Genomic DNA, 18,266 nt, shown 5'->3' with positions numbered 1-18,266 from the left:
CACGCACCGTACAGCAGAAGCTGTCTCAGCAGAACTTTTTGTTTGGCTAGTTTGTGCATGTTACTGAAGTACTATAGCGCCAAACAGACGACACAAGAAGAGACACGGACGAGCGCTCGTCCGTGTCTCTTCTTGTGTCGTCTGTTTGGCGCTATAGTACTTCAGAAGCTGTCTCGCCGCTACGTAACGGCACACTCAACAATTGGTTGTGGGAAGCGCGACTCTCCGAGCCGGACTTGGGGCCCTCGACCAGTCCCGGCGGGCCGTGATAGCCAATGGGGCCCTGGACGAGGCGCTACACCCGCAGTAAACAAGTGCAGTCTTTATTGAGATAAACTTGTTTCTTTCTCTCTCTTCCACTGGTTATGAAACATGTAGCAAGGACAACCTTTCTTCATTTGCGCCAAAGTGGGCATTTAAGCATCTCAGGCAAATCTTGCAGGTACACAAAAGCATACTGAGACTTCATTGAAGGCCCACTTTTTATTTTGTTCTGCTGTATTTGAAATGAGTATTACCTCTAGCACCAACACAATCTCAATCAGCAACGTTGATGCTACAACCTCTGGCAACGGCGTACAGCACAATGCCCGCGCGACCGGAGTTACCTCTGAACTGCATGGTGGGGCTCTTTTGGTGTACATTTCTGCGTTCTACAATGTCACAACTTACAAGCGCCACGACTCCAGGCACAAATAGGCGAGGCCTAAGGGAGATCTCTGACAGTGCGGCTTGTATAGTTCACAACGTTCTGTAACATTAAGCAATTGAGACGATAATGATTGGAGTTAGTCGAAGCTCTGCTCGTTTGGTACTACCAGCATTTGGAAATCCGGTAGGGTTTGATTGGTTAACTTACTCAGCGATTCACTACTGGGCATTAACCTCCTCAATCCACGCGAGTCACCAATGAGAGGTGCGGTAATGAAGAACACTGTATTAACTTCGACTACTTGACGTCCTTGAAAGTGTACGCATAGCACGCTGGCGGAATGTTTTTAGACTTCACGATCACAGGAATTTGGTCCCCGTTGCCAGGAATTGATCCTGCCACTTCTCAGTCTCATCGGGGGCAGAGTTCTATAGCCATCCGATGTATTCACGGTAAGTCTGTAGGATCAGACACGGTCTTTATGATACCTTTACACGCACCGGGAGTTCATCATGAACCCTTGGTTTTTAGATTAATCGAAAGAGTTCCGGTCGCGCGTGCACTGGCCTACACAATTGGGACAAAGCGAACACGAGCTTTTCAATCGCAAAAGACGCGGAAATGATTTCACAGGCTACACCAAGCTTCACACGTGACTGTCCCGAAGGCCGTTCACACTTCCGGCGACGACGTCTGGTGCACACGGCACCATGGGCTCAGTCGCGACTACTGTCTTGAAACCATTCGTTGTGCGCACCGCCACCAACGGCATGTCTCGGGGATCGAGTTGGTCGCTGTTGACTCTGTCGTACTTCCACGGCGCAGTGTCTTCCGCTGCCGCCTGGCACTTAAGCCGGCGGCTCGTCTGGTAGAGGAAGAGGAACGCCACGAAGACGACGACGCCCACGGGTGCCATTACGTAGCCCACCAGGGTCACAACCAGGAACCGATACGAGAGGCCGAGACAGACGCAGAAGAAGCCTACAGAAGACATGAGGATGCCGGTGCTAGCCAACCAGCACTCCATGCGGGTCGTTGACGTCAGGTCTCGTTCTTCGGCCGGGACGAAGGTGACCGTTGTTGTCTCCGCTGTGGAAGGTGCTTGGAGGATACTACCGGCAGTGGTTGTTGCCATGGCGACGGTTGCTTCTTAACGGCTCTAGGACGCGTGCTTGTCGTTTTGAACTTACTCCGACGACTTACAAGTGCGTGATGGTGGCACTTCCTGGAGCTTTGTCCCGGTTGTACTCGGCAGGAGCAGAAGCGTCGTCGGTTTCGTATTCGCTCCTGGAGAGATTTTCACCGTCGATATAGTCCCTGTTAAGTGCTTCTGGTGACCCACAGGTATAGAAGAATATGAGTAGTGCAGTAATACCTCAAGACCTCCACGTATATGAATAATGGTAGTTTTGGTGGAGGCGAGCAGACTTCAACGATCATGGACTATTGAGGAATTATTTAAAAAGTCTCCACTGGTTCAGACTGGTTCCACCAGTTTTCTTTAGATGAGCTGAACTTCAAATTTGATTCACCGGCTTGTAACATGCAGAGTGGTCGGAGGGTATGACAGAGCTCGAACTATCTAAATGCGCACGTCCTCGTCCGTCAATTTATGGAAACATCTTCACTTGACATAAAGTTCTTGTTTCCTGCAGTACGTTTTTCTTTCACGGTCGAGTTCCGTATCACTCACGCACAGGCGACTTGCAGACCTACCGTGGTCTCGAAGCCTGTTGACCTCACGGATGCCCAGTGAAGTTCAGTACTATTAATCCGAAGTGACTCTTATCCGAAGACTATCGGCGGGTGGGCTTGAGTATGCATATACACTTGCGACTTTCACTACTACACCAAGTTTGAGTCAAGCACGCAGATAGCCTCTGTCTTTTTCCTGGTCTGTTTGGACTCTCTGTGAAGGTGCAAGGCGTGAACTGTCCTGAGCCGCTTTGCTGCCGTTCTGCACGAATGCTGGGTGATCGCTATCTTTTCGCTGGATTTGCACTAACGACGGCTCGAACGCGCCAGCTTTCGAGCGTGAGTTGTTTTCACCCTTCCTGACAATGGCCACCTTTATCTGTCAACGACTTTGCATATGCTGCCCCCGCACTTCTTGGCGCTGTCTGGACGCTGGCACCATGATGTCTGTTCTGCGATGTCGATCATGGGAGACCCGCACACAAGATTGTGCGCTGCGTAGAACAAAGGCAACAGTCAAACTCTGTCAGAATATTCTGGTGTTCGTCATTAAGCACAATTGGCCGCTTTGGTTATGGCTGCAAGCACTACAATTCGGCTGGCCGGGAAAGTAAAAAAAAAACAACATTAATACGAGGGTAGCTTAAGCAGATGCTATCGAGCACAACACCAAATAAGGTGAATGTACACTCTGAGGAACCAACGACGTCATATCGTGAGGATGAAGGCGATGTATGATGTTTGTAGAAGGAGGAATTGTGACGACTGGTGTTGTACCTAGAGAGAGAAGTACGACACTTTCTTAATTGCATTATGATTTCATGCAATTTGCGCCACAGTGGGACCTAGCCATTCTGAAGGATCGACGATGAAGGAACGCATACCGAGTGGCACAACGCAGTAACGATTTCTCAAGGATGACCAAGAATAAGCACATGCCCAGAGGCACTACTCAATAACCGATTCTGGAGAGAGAAAGAAAGAGAGAGAGCAAACATTTCCTCCTATTGAGGTGGGGCGTCTTCTTCACCTTCCACTCTGGAGGATCGACCAAGAATAAGCACATGCGCGGAGGCACTGCCCAGTAATGGGTGATTTGGGTAATTGGTAATGGTAATTTGAGCTACCTAGAAATGGGTACCTCAAATATAACAGGTAGGGAAAAAATTGCACAGGGAAAAAAAGTTTTTCTTGTAAACTCTATTTTCTTTCATTGCATGGAAAGGATGGTGATTATTAAATAATATTAAGGCTAATCTTTTAAAATTTGCGGACCCTTCCGGACTTTCCTGCCCGTGGCTACTGGTCGGGCGCTGCTGCTGCTATCTTGTCGAGTAGCTCACACTTAAAAAAATTGAATTACAGGCCCCAATGCTGGGATCAAACCTCACCCGCAGCAAAACAGCCCCTTACTGCAAATCCTTTCTGTGCCCTTTATTGCTTGTACAACTTGAGTGCAATACATTCGCAATGACAGTGACATTTCCGTACAGGTGGCTTTCCTTTAAACGCACACATCCGCACCATTAAAGACTTCTATACTATCAAGCCACAATCGGACGTATAGTTCCATCACGCTAACACTAACTAGGTCTTTCATATGATCGCCGCATGCTGATTATGATGATGAGTTCCATGCTAAGACACCAACGCGGGATTGACCACAAAGGGAGCGGTACGTTGGAGTAAGAAGCAATGAAGAGCTACAAGCCAATGAAAGAATCGTCACATTACGTAGCACGGTAGCACGTCCGTATGAGTGCACATGCGAGCGCGCCGGTTTTTCTTTACGCTAAAGACGAAGGTATGAAATGGGCACAGTTGCAGCATTTCATCAGCCGCTTCATGAAAGGTTGGCTTCAGATAGGTTTCAATATGTGTGTTGTAATATATATATTTTTAATTTGGCGCATTATTCCGAGTGTCGATACGTCAGTGGGATGCCACGGAACTTAAAGCGTCAATGTATTAGTGATAGCTATGGCACAAGATAGCTTCTTAAAAGCTGATGGGTTCAGTAACTGGCTTATTTTGAATTCAATGTAGTTCTTGAACCACAAACAATAAGTACACATGAGTACATGCTGTCAAAATAACGAGGACGTGATGCGGCAACTTCAGGCCACTGTCTCCGTTCAGCTTTCGTTTTTTTTACAGCTTTTTCTTTTTTGCTTATAAGGTGCCCTGTAAGAATGACCGCTTTGCTACTGCTGAAACATAAGTTAGATGCGAACACGGCTTAGTTTAACATTCACCTTTAGCGCTCCTTTACCGAATGCTTGGAGCCACAATCGCAATCTTGCAAACACCGATTGTACTAAGCGCCGGTACTTATATATCTCCACAACAGTTGAAATTGCCTTCGAAATCCGATGGTGCTTACACTAATGCGCTCTTTTCGCGTCAACAAAATAGCCACTGACCTGTTGCATTGACGATCGGAAAATGAGCGAGCAAAATCCTCTAATGAAAAATGTAGATGTTTTCAGCGCTGCTGCGAACGTATCTAAGCGTGTATCGCAACTTGGGCATAAATAGGGGAGCGCCGTTTCACTGTTGCAAATACGTACCGGCATACTAATAAAAATGCTGCCGCCACTCATATTACCACAGCCCCCTTCCCCGTCTCCGCTGTCTCACTACAATCGCATCTAACAGAGCGCCCCACAGCTGTTCATTTTTTCTCTCGTCCTGCCAAGCTCGCTTGTTTTGCTAGTGCTAACGGCCTGCGGCGCTGAAAACCGCGGGAAAGTAGAAAGCAGTTATCGATATTTGGGGGCCTAGATTCGGACTCGCGAGCTGCCCCCGTGACCCTGTCGGCATCTGCTGAGTCTTCCCCGTGGTTTTCATGGTTTCGGCTGTCGCTGGTCTGTCAACATTTCGTATGTTTTTCGTGTGTGTGAAAATTTTTCTGTCCCTTGTGTGTCAACAATTTATCTGCTTTAAAGCAGATAAAGACAGGTGAGCAGATTAAGACAGGTGAAACAATTGTTTCAGCTGTCTGAAGATTTCTTCTGTCACAAGTAAATACTGGACAAACTGGAAGAAGTGTATTGATTATGTAAATGCCTATTTACTGTCTCTCTAACTGCTTTTAGAACTCTACCACGATACAAGTCATCGAAGCAGTTCGGAAACGTTCTGTTCGTTTCATTTACCCGCCACCAGGCTGCTAGCAGCGTGGTGACGTCATAGAAAGTCATAGAAATCAAAGCGACCCTCAATATCTCATCTTTGGGTAGTTGCAGAGAGCAGTCACGGCCTGTTTTCTATGGGGACCTTTTTTTTTTCATCAACCCAGGTCATTGGTTTTCACATATACAAGACTTTTCGTGCATACCTATTTCTAGCATCTATATTTGCGCAAGAGCAGTAACGCAGAAACGACAGCGGGGTTGCGAGAGGAAGATATGCAAATAAAGAAAAAAAACAAACGTTGAACAGCCACTAGAGTAGACAAGTCAAGTAATGTCACTCACTCGCCATGAAATCAGTAACCTCACTAAGAAATAGCGAATGGCGCTAACGGAACGCCTATGATTATCAGGGCACGACCACCGTCCAAGCACTTTGTTTACTGTGATAGGCCACCTGTCCAGACATGTCCGAACACGCCTTTGAAGTCATTGCCGGTCATATTGAGGCCATTTTATAATAATAGGCTCAACTGAAGCGTCGGGATTGTAACAGAAACAACAATCTGGAGACGTTCTTCCTTTGATGTAGCACAATAAATGAGGCGTGCACGAGATGTCCAAACGTAGACAATGGAGGATCGCGTGGAGCAGGCTGTCAGCAACGGTTCTAGGAGAACCGCATGAATGGGGCAATTTTACGCAGGAAATTAATAATGCGTATACTCTTCGGCATGGAGGAAAAGAATGACTTGTATGTAAATGCACAAATCATGAAATATATCTCTCACTGGAGGCCAACAAACTGTCATAAACACAAATTCGCACAAAACGTAGAAAGGACGCAATAAAAAAGAAATTATTCGTACTTAGATAATATATATTTTTTCCATATAGCGCGGTCCTAAAATTTCCGATAGTAATAATTCTGGGTTCGTATATTGGTGTGTTAAAAATTCATTTTAAAATAGTTAAACATTAAATTATAGAGTTTTACATGCCAAAAAACCACTTTCTGATTATGAGGCGCGCCGTAGTGGAGGACCACCTGGGGTTCTTTAACATGCGCCTAAATCTAATACACGGGTGGTTTCGCATTTCGCCCCCATCGAAATGCGGCCGCCGTGGCCGGGATTGGATCCTGCGACCTCGTGCTCAGCAGCCCAACACCATCGCCACTGAGCAACCACGGCGGGTTTTAAAATAGTTGTTGGCGGGCTCTGAAAAGATGGATTCCAGTTCCTTCCCTATCGCTTAGTAGCGCCTTCGCAAGTCATGTGTTGATGATTCGCTGCATACTAATACGACAGACAACGTAAAAATGCGCATATAATACGCAGATATTTTCCACTTATTAGCGTCCTAAATTTCCACCTTGTACTGTACATGGGCTCAAACCAATATTTCAGCGAGAAACCAGGGCTCAAAGTTTTGGTTTCGTTATTGCTGCATGGATACCATCCTCGTGAACTAGTGAAGTGGTCATTAACAGCCTCGCTGTGCAAATGGACTTCGGACGCTGGTGCAAGTATCCTGGAGGATTTTTCGTGTCACGCTGTTCGGGAGCGTGGCATTTCGAATGCGCTCGACGGCACGGAAGATTACTGCTCCCTGGGAGGAGTGGCCGGACAGGGAACTGTCCGAAGACAGCGTAGCCGAAGACGACGATGACTCAAGCGCGAAAGCTGATCAAAAAATACTCTGAGTTGGCTTTACCCGTATTATACGTGGATGAAACTTTTTTTTCCTTTGCGCTCTATGGGGGTCAGTATTCTATGCTGGTCTTTACGGTAATGTTCCGTATGTCGGATGGAGAGACGATTGTGCTAACAATTTGATACGAACTATTGATTCAACTCCCTCCGCAGCATTATCAGATCAATTGCATCGTGTGGTCCTTACTATAGACAAGCCATGATTAGAACGTGGCACCACCAAGCATTGCGGCTCGATGACCATGACACTCTCCTGATGAGCACGAAGTCGCAGGTTCGGTTGCCAGCAGCGGCGGCCACATCTTAATGTGGGCGAGAAGCAAGAACACTTGCGGGAAGTTGCTATTGGGTGCAGTATGAAATATACGCAACCTCACGGCGATGCCAACGCCGACGGCAAGAATTCGCTTGGAGTGTCCATATAATTGCTATCGCAATTTAAAATATCTCCTGGTGGTCAAAGCCCTCCACTACAGGTCGCTTCGGGATTAGTAAAACAAAATTGCTGGAGTAGCAATGTCCCGAAATTAAAACCAGAACGCCTCCCTGTAAGAAAGCGCACGATAAAACATTAGCTGATTAGTGCAGAACACGAATCAATTTCCGCACGCTTTCCACGAGTTCAAGGTGGCTAGCTTTGCTGTGCAGATATTGGTCGACGTGTGTCCTTGTGCCACTGGTTTTAAGAAGAAACGTGAGCGTACTGGCACATTTTATTGGAGAGTGCATCATCAAGAGTCAGCCAAAGATAATACCTTCGTCGGGAACAACCAACCGTAATTTTCTGATTAAGTTAGCATGTACATTACCACCGCAAAATCACTTGATCTACAAGCGAGTGTACTCCAACCGATAAGGCTCTTACTTCAGAGGTGAAGTATGGGCAAGAGTTGCTTTACCTCTATTGGCAAGAAGCTGCGGGAGCTTCCACTTTAGAAAATTCCACTTTGGAACTGCGGCTCACACTTTCGATTTATACAGGATCGAAGGAACGGCTCGCAAGCCTTTGTGCGAATGCAGCTGCTTGTCCCATACATAAAAAAAAATCGGAATTATTTAAACTAGTGCTATCTACGCGTGATACGTTCAAACAAAAGATTGGGTGTTTTTAATGCCAGGGCACGACAGACGCAAACAAATCCTAAAGCCTGTGAAGAACGCCAATATTGCGAACAATGAGAAAGTGAAGGTTTCTGCTGATAACGCGCTATGTCATAGATTAATATTGATGCCTTAGTCTAGGCTCACCAGTTTCGGGGGTATCGATTTCAGCACGCGTTCACTGCATAGGCCAGCGGCCTGGCTACGTCCATCGCTGCAATGGGACAACGTGTTTAATGCTACGTCGCGCAAATGAGAAAGTGTCCTCAATGATTCGACCAGAAATGCAGCTCCTAGGGCCGTATTTTTTCAGTTTTTTTTTTTTAGACTCTGTTTACCATGTCTCTCGTTCGAAAGACATGCGTTATCAGAAACCTTCACTTTCTCATTGTTCACAATACTGGCATTCTTCACAGGCTTTAGGATATGTTTGTGTCTGTCGTGCCCTGGTATTAGAAGCACCCAATCTTTCGTTTTAACGTCCCATGCGCAAATAGCGCTTGTATAAATAATTTAGATTTTTTTATGTATAAGACAAGCTGCCGCCTTGCAAAAGCGCTTCTGAGACGTTCCTTCGTTCTTTTTTAAATCGAAAGTCTGAGCCGCAGTTCTAAAGTGGAATTTTCTAGAGTGGAAGCTCCCGCAGCTTCTTGCCAACAGAGGTATTGCCAACACTTGCGCATACTTCACCTCTGAAATAAGAGCCTTATCGGCTGGAGCACGCTCGCATTTAGATCAAGTGATTTTGCGGCGTTAATGTAAGTGCTAACCATGCAACCGTGCAAATCAATAACGAAGGGCGATAATAACTAAACATGAAAAGAATATGTGCGAACTGGATCCCGCATTCACGTCAAAAAAGTTTTACGCTAGACATGGTCAAGGAACGCGAAAGGCACGGACGAGAGGAACACGAAAGGCACACACTGGTCATATACATTATATTAAGTGCTCCTGGTCCACTTTGGTCAACTTCAGTTAGTCAGTTACAACTATTCGTAAGAACAGACGCCAGACGATCATGATCGATGCTAGACTCAGAATTAGCGAAAGCGGTCAGCCAACGGCAAACAGCTCATACGAAAAAAAAGATCGGCTGAACCCATCTCACGATTAACGTTGACGTTATTGCTACTGGCACTGAAGCGTGTGGCGAAGCACCTCATTGCCACCGCCGAAAGGCGTCATGTACGAGGTGTGTGCTGCAGCCGAGCTCCCCTCTCGTGCATTGATGATGATGATGATGATGATGATGATGATGATGGCGATGATGGTTTATTGGCATCCCCTTCGAAATGGGGCGTCGACAAATAGCCACCTGGATGGATGGATGGATGGATGGATGGATGGATGGATGGATGGATGGATGGATGGATGTTATGAGCGTCCCCTTTGGAACGGGGAGGTGGGTTGCGCCACCAAGCTCTTGCTATTATACTGCCTATGTCCTATCTAAATTAACAAAGAAAAAAAAACAGAAAAAAGACCCCTATGAACTCCCACAACCAAAATTTTTGATCCCCTTTTGAGAAGTTTGTTTTTGTACGTCTCCGTTTTTTGTCGTCTCCCTACTTTTCTTCCACCAATCTTCCGATCACCTCTTACTAATCTTTATTGCGGACATGTTTACTTTTCCACTGCTCTCGCTGAACCCAAGGGCTTCAAGGAGGCCAGTGGTGCTTAAATCGATCGCTGGGTAGACGTCTTCGCATTCTAATGAAACATGCTCCATCGCTTCCCTAGCTTTACCGCAGCAAGCACATGCTTCTTCTTCATTCTTATATCACGCTTTATAGGTGCGTGTTCTAAGGCATCCCGATCTCGCTTCGAAAAGTAATGAGCTTCCCTTTCAGTTATCATAAAATGTTTCTTTCCAGACTTCGTTTTTTCCTCTTAACTAGTTACTCATGGCAGGTTTCTTTTCCATTTCCGTCACCCATGAGATTATTTCAGCCTCTCCGACTTTCCGCTTGACGTACTTGGTTGCTGTGTTGCCCATCCTACAGGCCGCATACTTGCTGGTAAGCTTCCTAGTTCTTTTCTTGCACTGTAAATCAATGTTTTTCCTGTACAGATACCTCAACACTCTCCCAGCCCATTTACTTTCTTCCATATTCCTGAGTCGTTCTTCATAATCAATTTTACTGCGAGATTCCCTCATTTCAATACTAGTCCAGCCCATATCACACTGCTCAACTTCATTTGCAGTCTTCCCGTGAGCGCCCAATGCGAGGCGTCCCACTGACCTTTGGTTCCCATCGAGTCTTGATTGTACCCCTGATTTAAAGCAAACAACCGCATTTCCAAAAGTAAGTCCTGGAACCATTACACCTTTCCACATACCCCGGAGCACCTCGTACCTATTGTATCCCCATAGCGCTCTGTGCTTCATTATGGCTGCGTTTCTCTTCCCCTTCACTGTTGTATTTTCCTGTGTTTCCATATATCTATTGCCTTCGTTCATCCATATACCAAGGTACTTATATTCTCTTATCCGAGGTATTTCCTGACCCTGTATTGCCACTGTCTGTTCACTCTTTTCATTGAATACCATAACACCTGATTTTCTAACACTAACTTTCAAACCTAAATTGTTGCCTTCCTGTTCACAGATATTAGCCAGACGTTGCAAATCACTTTGCTTGTTAGCTAGCAACACAATGTCGTCAGTATAAAATAAACCTTGAAGCTGCTGTTCTACTACTGTACCCGCCTGTGTGTATGAAAGATTAAACCCGATATTGCTTGCTTCTAGCGCCCTCTCCATCTTCACCATGTACACCATAAACAGCAATGGGGATAAATTGCACCCCTGCCTCAGTCCCTTGTTGATATGAACTTTCTCCTCGCTCCTCATCCCTTCCCATTCAACGCAAACGTCATTTTCTAGGTAAATCTCTCTCAAAAGCTGTAGACAATCGTCACCTAAGCTTTCCCCTTCCAGAATATCCCACAACATGTCGCCGTCTACGTCGTCATAGGCGCCTGTAATGTCTAAAAAGGCCACATATAACGGTCTGCTTTCTACTCTTGATATTTCAATACACTGAGTAAAAACAAATAAGTTTTCATCCATACAGCTACCTATTGTGAAGCCATTCTGAAGTTCTCCCAAAATGCCATTATTCTTTGCCCATGCTTGCAGGTTTAATTTGATTGCCTGAATTGCTAGCCTGTATATTACCGATGTAATGGTCAACGGTCTATACGAGTGAATTCTATCTTTCTCCCCCTTGCCTTTATAAATTAAATTCATTCTACTTTGTCCCCAACTGTCTGGTGTTCCTCTATCTTTTAAAGTTTTTTCCACTGCTTTCGCCAGAGCTTTCTTACCTTTTGGTCCTAGTTCATTAATCAGCTTAACTGGAACCTCGTCTAGCCCCGTGGCTGTGCGCTTAGGAGTTTTCTCTTCGGCTTTCTTCCAGTTGAAATTTCTCAGGACCAGCTACTTTTCCACCTGGGTCTCTTTGAGGCTCTTTTTTTTCTTCAAATACCAGCGCGACATTGCCTTGGAAAGATTCGGCTGTTATTTTTCGGATGTAATTTATTGCCGCTTCCCCTTCCAGTTAGCCTGGACAGGCTGCGCCATCTAGCGGTGCCACCACGAAGTGCGTGCGTGGCGAGCGTCTGCAATCACCTGCGCGGGCGAAGCGTTGCGCACGCTCAGAGGAGGTAACTCGGAATGTCCACCACCTCGTGTGAGAATGTGAAGGACTCGCGCCTTTGTGAGGCATGTACCGGCCTTAAGGCGGTGACATCGTCTGAGGACTGGATCCGAACATGAGCTATATGGTGGAAGAGACACGTTACTCACTGTGGAGCTTCGAGTGCGAAGTTTCTGTAGTGAAGCGAAGAAGACTTACTTCCGTTCCTTTTACCCACTTCACCAAACAGGCCTAGAGTCGTTATTTGAATAAATGATTATTTCTCAGTCCGAATGTGTATGGCGCGGGTACTATTACGCCCAGACCCAGAGAAATAAACAGAGATGCCTTTTTGAAGAGTGGTACACACCCAGTGGCACATCTACATCGATACAAGGTGGCGTCAAAGAGGTTCAGTGAAGAGCGACACGCACTCAGTGATTCAGGTTAGTGCAACGGTTGGTTTCAAACGCGGTTCCCTCGACACAGCAGCCCCGTGCTAGCCAGTGAGGCAAGTTGGCGGGGAAAATGGCTAGAACGCAGAGGCTAACATGCCAGAAAGTGGTTGCAGTCTCCTAAGAATGCAAATCGCATTAAAAGTTACGTTAGTTGCACCTCTCGACCTTCTACTTTTAACAAGAAACAAGGCGACAGAATCTTGGTTGGTTGCAGTTTGTGTTCGCCGGTACTCGTGTTCTTTATAGCTAAACACGACGAAAGACAGAAACACACCGGCATGGGAAAGTAAATGAATAAATGAGAAGACAGACGCGTTTTTTGTATGCTGTGACTACGTTCCGTCGTATCGGTTCTAAATAACCCGAATCTCTGAAAGCACGAAGGGCAGCCATACACGCGACCACGAGAAAGCATACGAAAACTGATGACTTGCCTCGAGGAAGGAAGGACGGGAAACCGCACTATCAGCGCAAGGTAGGATAAACTGTGCTTCCGGCAACAAAACGTGCTTCGGGAGCCGAGAGGCCCGTGCAAGTCCAGCAGAGAACCTCGCGTATGCCCGCCGCGCTCGTGGAGTGCATCTGACAAGCGACGCAGCGGCAACAGCAGCAGCAGCAGCAGCCGTACAGCAGCGGCAACGGCGTTGTTGGAATAAGGAGTGGCCACAGCTGCGGCGCGTGAACGAGAAGGAACGAAGGATACACGTGCTTGCTTCGCTTGCCTGCCCTGTCTGCCCGCTGTCGCCTCGGCGCCGCCGCCGCTTTCTCCGCATGCTCTCCTCGTCCGAGCCTTCGTCTCGGGGTAGTTCAGTGCATCGCGAGCGATCAGCATACGCTGTCTGGGTGCCAACCACGCTGTCCACGTCCAGTGCTCGATTGTTCCCAGGATGCCTCCGTAATATCCGCAGTAATCCGGACATGTACGTAGATACCCAACCGAGAGCTGTGTGGCAGGGAGCGTCCACATTTGCATCGAAGAGCCGATATCCACTCCGTATTTCAAAGAAAAAGAGAAAGCAGAAAAGAAAGGAAGAAGTAACGGGGGAAAGAAAAAAAGGAAGGAAAGAAGAAAAGTAGAGAGGAAGGAAGAAACAGGGAGCGAAGGTAGGAAAGAGAAAAGGAAAGAAAGAAAGAAAGAAGGGAAGAAGGAAAGAAGGACGGAAGAAGGAAGGAGCGAAGCAAAGGAAGAACGGAGGGATGGAAGTAGGAAGGAAGGCTTAAAGATGTCACTGATTTCTTAGCTCTAATATCATTTACTGCTAGAGCAGCTGGTATTCACAAAAAGCTCTTACGCTATAACTGTCCGTAAGAGAAAATTTTAGCCAATCCTGGTGTCACACGTATTATTAGCGGTGGCGGCTTGTCGATGGCAAAGGGTACTTACTGAAAGTGAACTTTTTGCCAGTTGGGCCTCATTTCCACGGCATAATCCGCCACCACCTTGATGATGATAGAACGATGGTAATATGATGAGTGATTCGGTCAATCCTTATGACTATGTATTTACACATAGCCTCCAAATACAGAGCTTAAATACTTCCTGCATCTTTGTCAGACACTGGTGGAGGCTCTGACTTCTCACTCAGCTGCTTGTGACGAGACGCTGTAGTACACGTGTTAAGGAAACGATGTCAAATTTTCTAAATTCGCGAGCTTTCGCTCATCGGGCTGTACTGAGTGGCTATTCAGTTCTGAACACAAGGTCACGGGTTCTTCTCCCAGCCACGGTGGCTACAATTCGCCGGGGGAGCTATGCAAATGCGCTCGCGTGCGTACCAGGTGCACGTTAAAGGAGCTCAGGCGGTCAATATTAAATCAGAGCCCAAAACTACGCCGTCCCTCCCAACTTACTGTGCAGTTTCTTGGCGTCATACACCACAATATAAATGTTAACATACTTATTAAAGAAACTAGCTTAGTTCTCTAGATTAGCCAACCTTCGCCTTATGTTTAAGGTGAATTTTCCTTTAAGCGGTATTCGCACGGAGAGAAATCCTTCGCTTCGCTGCGGAGAGTGCGCATCACGTGACGAATGCCATGCCTTTTCGTGGCCAAAATGCTGACGTAGACATTAGATAGCTTTAGCTTGGTCACAAACTTCTTGTCAGCAAATTCATAACGTTTGCGGATTACAAGTTACTGTAGCCGCGGACAGTATTAGCAAAGCTGGTGGCGGCACCTTGTGACGATCTGTCCAACAACTCTGCGTTGGAAAAAAATATTTCTATTGCCTCAGTGTTATCGTCGAAGAGCAATCGCAGACGTGCGACACGTTAACGATGTCGTTACCAACGCTTTAGACCATCAGTTAAGGAGAATAAGTAAGTCACTGCAGTATTAGTTTTGCGTGCTGTCTGGTTGTACAATGCGTCACCAGATGTCGCTACCAGCATTGTTGCTGGTTGGTAATCAAGTGCAGGGTAATTGAAAGTGTAAATAGACAACCAAGAGTCATCAAAAAGAAAGTGAGAGAAACAGAGGTAATGAACTGAATGCAAAGAATGGGGACAAAATACCATGGGGATTTAGAAGAATGCGAAGAAAGAAATTATAAGGGAAAATCTGTACGGAAACATAAAGGGCAGTGCCTTGCTATTTGAGGCTCAAGCTGGTTGCTTAAGGACAAAACATACCAGAGCAAATATTTGCATTAATATGAGGCATGTGTATGCTGCAGCAAAAATCGGGAGGCCACCTAGCACATCCTAATGGAGTGCAAAGGGTTACCCAGTGAGACCCGTAGGTAACGTACATATTCCAGAAGCGCTTGGATTTAAAGTGGATGGCAGCATCAACCAGTCAGCAGTCGAGGTAAGCAAGATATGTTTAGCGTATTGGTGGAAAATAATAATGGAAGTGATTGACACAACGGGATCCGTTGCAATTGTAGGCAGCCGTGCAAGGTAGATGGAGAATTTTTGAGGAAGAGAGATAAAAAAGAGAGTAAGCAGATTTATACAACGAATTCTAGAATAAAAAGCAAGTACATCATACCGGATTAAAGCAAGCAGGCTAGGTAGCCATTTGTCACCCTCCCGTTTGAAAGGGGATGCCACTAAATTATCCTCATCGTCGTCCGCTGTTCCCTTCTCCGGAAACCCGGTGCATTAGTGTTCGTGGATTGCCGGGTTACTGACAACGTTGTCATAATTTTTGGTACGTGTCGCTAAAGTGAGACAAAATGTTGATAAATTTCCGCTAAATTTTGGTGCAAACTTGCTAAAATTGTCGCTAAAACTTTTCAGTAAATTTTAGGAAACGTAGGCGTTTTTGAACACTATATTATACGCTGGCATGGCGTCAGACATTTACTGGAACGCCTCAGGTTTGTCTGAGCTGCTTGTGAGTGAAGAATAAATAGTGCATTTAGCAGCAGTTTCTAGTGGGCGTTTACTTTACCATTATACGTTTTTAATGCAACGGGCCATGAGAGCTGAAATTCTGCGTTTACCTTCAAATTGTCAGGTTCCAAATGCAGTACGACTGAAAGGAACGCAAGCAACATGATTTTCCTAGCATGAAGTTACTACTAGATCCACATTTCTCTTGAACGTTTTCTAGTTCTCGACGCACATTAAGCCATAGCAACGTTATGCGAGACGCACAATGTCGCATGTCAACACGGCGAAGACATTTACGTGACCTTGTTGCTGGTCAAGCAAGTCCTATGCGTCTATACCATGGCCTCACTGAAGGCTCCTGCTCATTTGTCCAAAACCCATGCGATAAGAAAGCAGTGTGTTCAGGCTCGAGTTGACGAGCCCAGCCGCTCCTATGTATGCGCCACTCTACAGTCGATCTATCTTATTATTCATCTGCTGCGCTCTAGTGAGTGAGTGAGTAAAGACTTTATTGAAAAACAAGGTATTGACGGATGACCTTGTTAGGCAGACACGAGCCCCTGGGCCCGGGCGGCATCTTCAGCTCTCTCGATGACCTTGGCCTGCAGGTCAAGGTCAGAGCTGAGCAACACGGCCTCGCACTGCTCAGTATTACTTATTTCGTGATTTGTGTGATTTTCGGCTGAGCACGACCACATAATATGGAATAGATCCGCTTTTTGCTTACAATGCTTACATGTATTAGGGTATTGGTCCGGGTAGTAGTAGTGATAGGCTACGGGGTTGGGGTAGGTGTTCGTCTGAAGTCGTCTCCAAGCTACTTCTTGTCGCTTGTTAAGCGATTTGTGTGCTGGCGGGTACACTGCCCTGGCTAACCTGTAGTGCTGGGTTATTTCCTGGTAACTGACCATGCGATCCCTCTCGGATCCTAGCGTGAGCCGTCCAGGTGCTCGGTTGGCGAGTCCTCGAGCGGCGGTGTGAGCGGCATCGTTGCCGGGTAGGGAGGAGTGTGTTGGTGCCCAAATGATCTGGATTGGTCGTGGGTGTTGGTTGGTGTCTACTATGTGTTTTACGGGAGCCGAGACACGACCTTTCGCAAAATTGCGTACTGCTGCTCTGGAATCGCTAATAATGTAATGACAATGTGTGGAGGCTATTGCCAGAGCGATAGCCGCCTCTTCCGCTGTTTCGGAGCTTCTGGTGCGAATTGAACCATCAGCGCGTATTTGACCTGAGAAGTCCACCACTGCAAAGGACATACAGTTGTGTTCTATGTATTCTGCAGCGTCGGCATAGACTACGTCTTTGAAGGCGTGGAATTTCTGATGTAGGGTTTTGGACCGCTCGGCCCTCCTTTCCTTGTGGAATTCGGGGTGCATGTTTTTAGGGAGTGGATTAATTTTGAGATGGCGCCTCTGATCGTGAGGAATGTCTACTTTAATGCTTTGCATCGACTCGTAGTTAATGCCGAGATTCTGGAGGATGTTTCACCCGGCGGCACTCTGAGCTAGCCTTTCGTATTGAGATATAAGGTGCGCTTCTCTAAATCTTATAATAAAACTTGTAAATGTGCACCAGTTGAGCGCATTTGATGAAGTGCACAGCCCGGAGCGTTAATACGCATTCAAATCGGTTTCGTCAAGAATAAAAAAACATATTAACGCAGAAACACCACTGGAGTCGTCTAAGTTTGCGTAAACGTGGCGCCACTTGCTCATCTCCATTCTGCCCAATGTCATTATCAATCTTATCATACTTGACTTTACATAAACCTTACAATCAAATGCTGTAGTTGTAATTCCATAGAAAGATTCGTAGATAAAAATACCGGGCGTAACTCGCCTGCGACGACTATCTAAGAGTGGAATAGCATTCTTTTTAGACTAAAATGAAATGGAAGAAATTTTAAAGGGTTTAAGTTTTTTTTCGGAGAGTGCCGAGAAAGAATGCTAGGCCCACATTTTTAGACTTCGCTACCTACGGTATAGGTTCACGTTCTCAAACTGCACCATCAGCGGGATCGGCCCGCATTCTTAGACTGCGCTATCTTCGTGATCGGCATACGAGTACGGTTAGATAGATAGCCGGCAGCGAAAACTGGCCCGACAATGCCAAGAATGCTATTCGCATTCGAAACTGCACTGCGAAACGAGCCGACTGAAACCTCTGCGACTCCATTATACTTTCGTAAACCAATTCCTCGCCTACACCTGCTTAGCATGAAACCGAGTATAGTATGCGGAATAGCGAGAAAACCATATCTCACCGATGATATCTTGCTTATCGTCTGCGCTGTTTCGTGGCCTGAGCGAAAGACATTGTGGCCATCCAATGTCCAGGAATCGTCAACTCGCAGCGAGCTCAGCCAAGAAAATGCATAGCCAGGTTTGTCTGTCGGCGCTTTCGAAGGTGCCCACACTGTCAGGGCAACGCCGCCTTTGCCTTCTTATCATCGCCCGCTTGTTTGGCGACGGTGTTTGAGTTTGTCGCACGTAGTTGAACAACGCCGCTGGATCATAGTGTTTG

At 46.4% G+C, this 18,266-nt stretch overlaps 1 protein-coding gene across 1 annotated transcript; it reads right to left on the bottom strand.

Annotated features, from left to right (window-relative positions):
- Positions 1-332: 332 nt before the first annotated feature.
- Positions 333-18,095, bottom strand: LOC129383345 (uncharacterized). The gene is made up of 2 exons (XM_055067787.2): positions 18,007-18,095; positions 333-2,841 (listed from the first exon to the last, which is right to left on the bottom strand). Exon 2 carries the CDS (start codon positions 1,785-1,787, stop codon positions 1,299-1,301), a length of 489 nt encoding a protein of 162 aa, XP_054923762.1. The 5' UTR covers positions 1,788-2,841; positions 18,007-18,095; the 3' UTR covers positions 333-1,298.
- Between the last annotated feature and the right edge of the window lie 171 nt (positions 18,096-18,266).

The sequence above is a fragment of the Dermacentor andersoni genome, chromosome 8 (genome assembly GCF_023375885.2).
Source record: "Dermacentor andersoni chromosome 8, qqDerAnde1_hic_scaffold, whole genome shotgun sequence".
In the NCBI taxonomy this organism is placed as follows: Eukaryota; Metazoa; Arthropoda; class Arachnida; order Ixodida; family Ixodidae; genus Dermacentor; species Dermacentor andersoni.
This window is presented reverse-complemented; position numbering and strand designations above follow the sequence as displayed.

Excerpts from the sequence above, each read along its gene's own strand:
- LOC129383345 (XM_055067787.2), bottom strand. The coding sequence starts at position 1,787 with ATGGCAACAACCACTGCCGGTAGTATCCTCCAAGCACCTTCCACAGCG.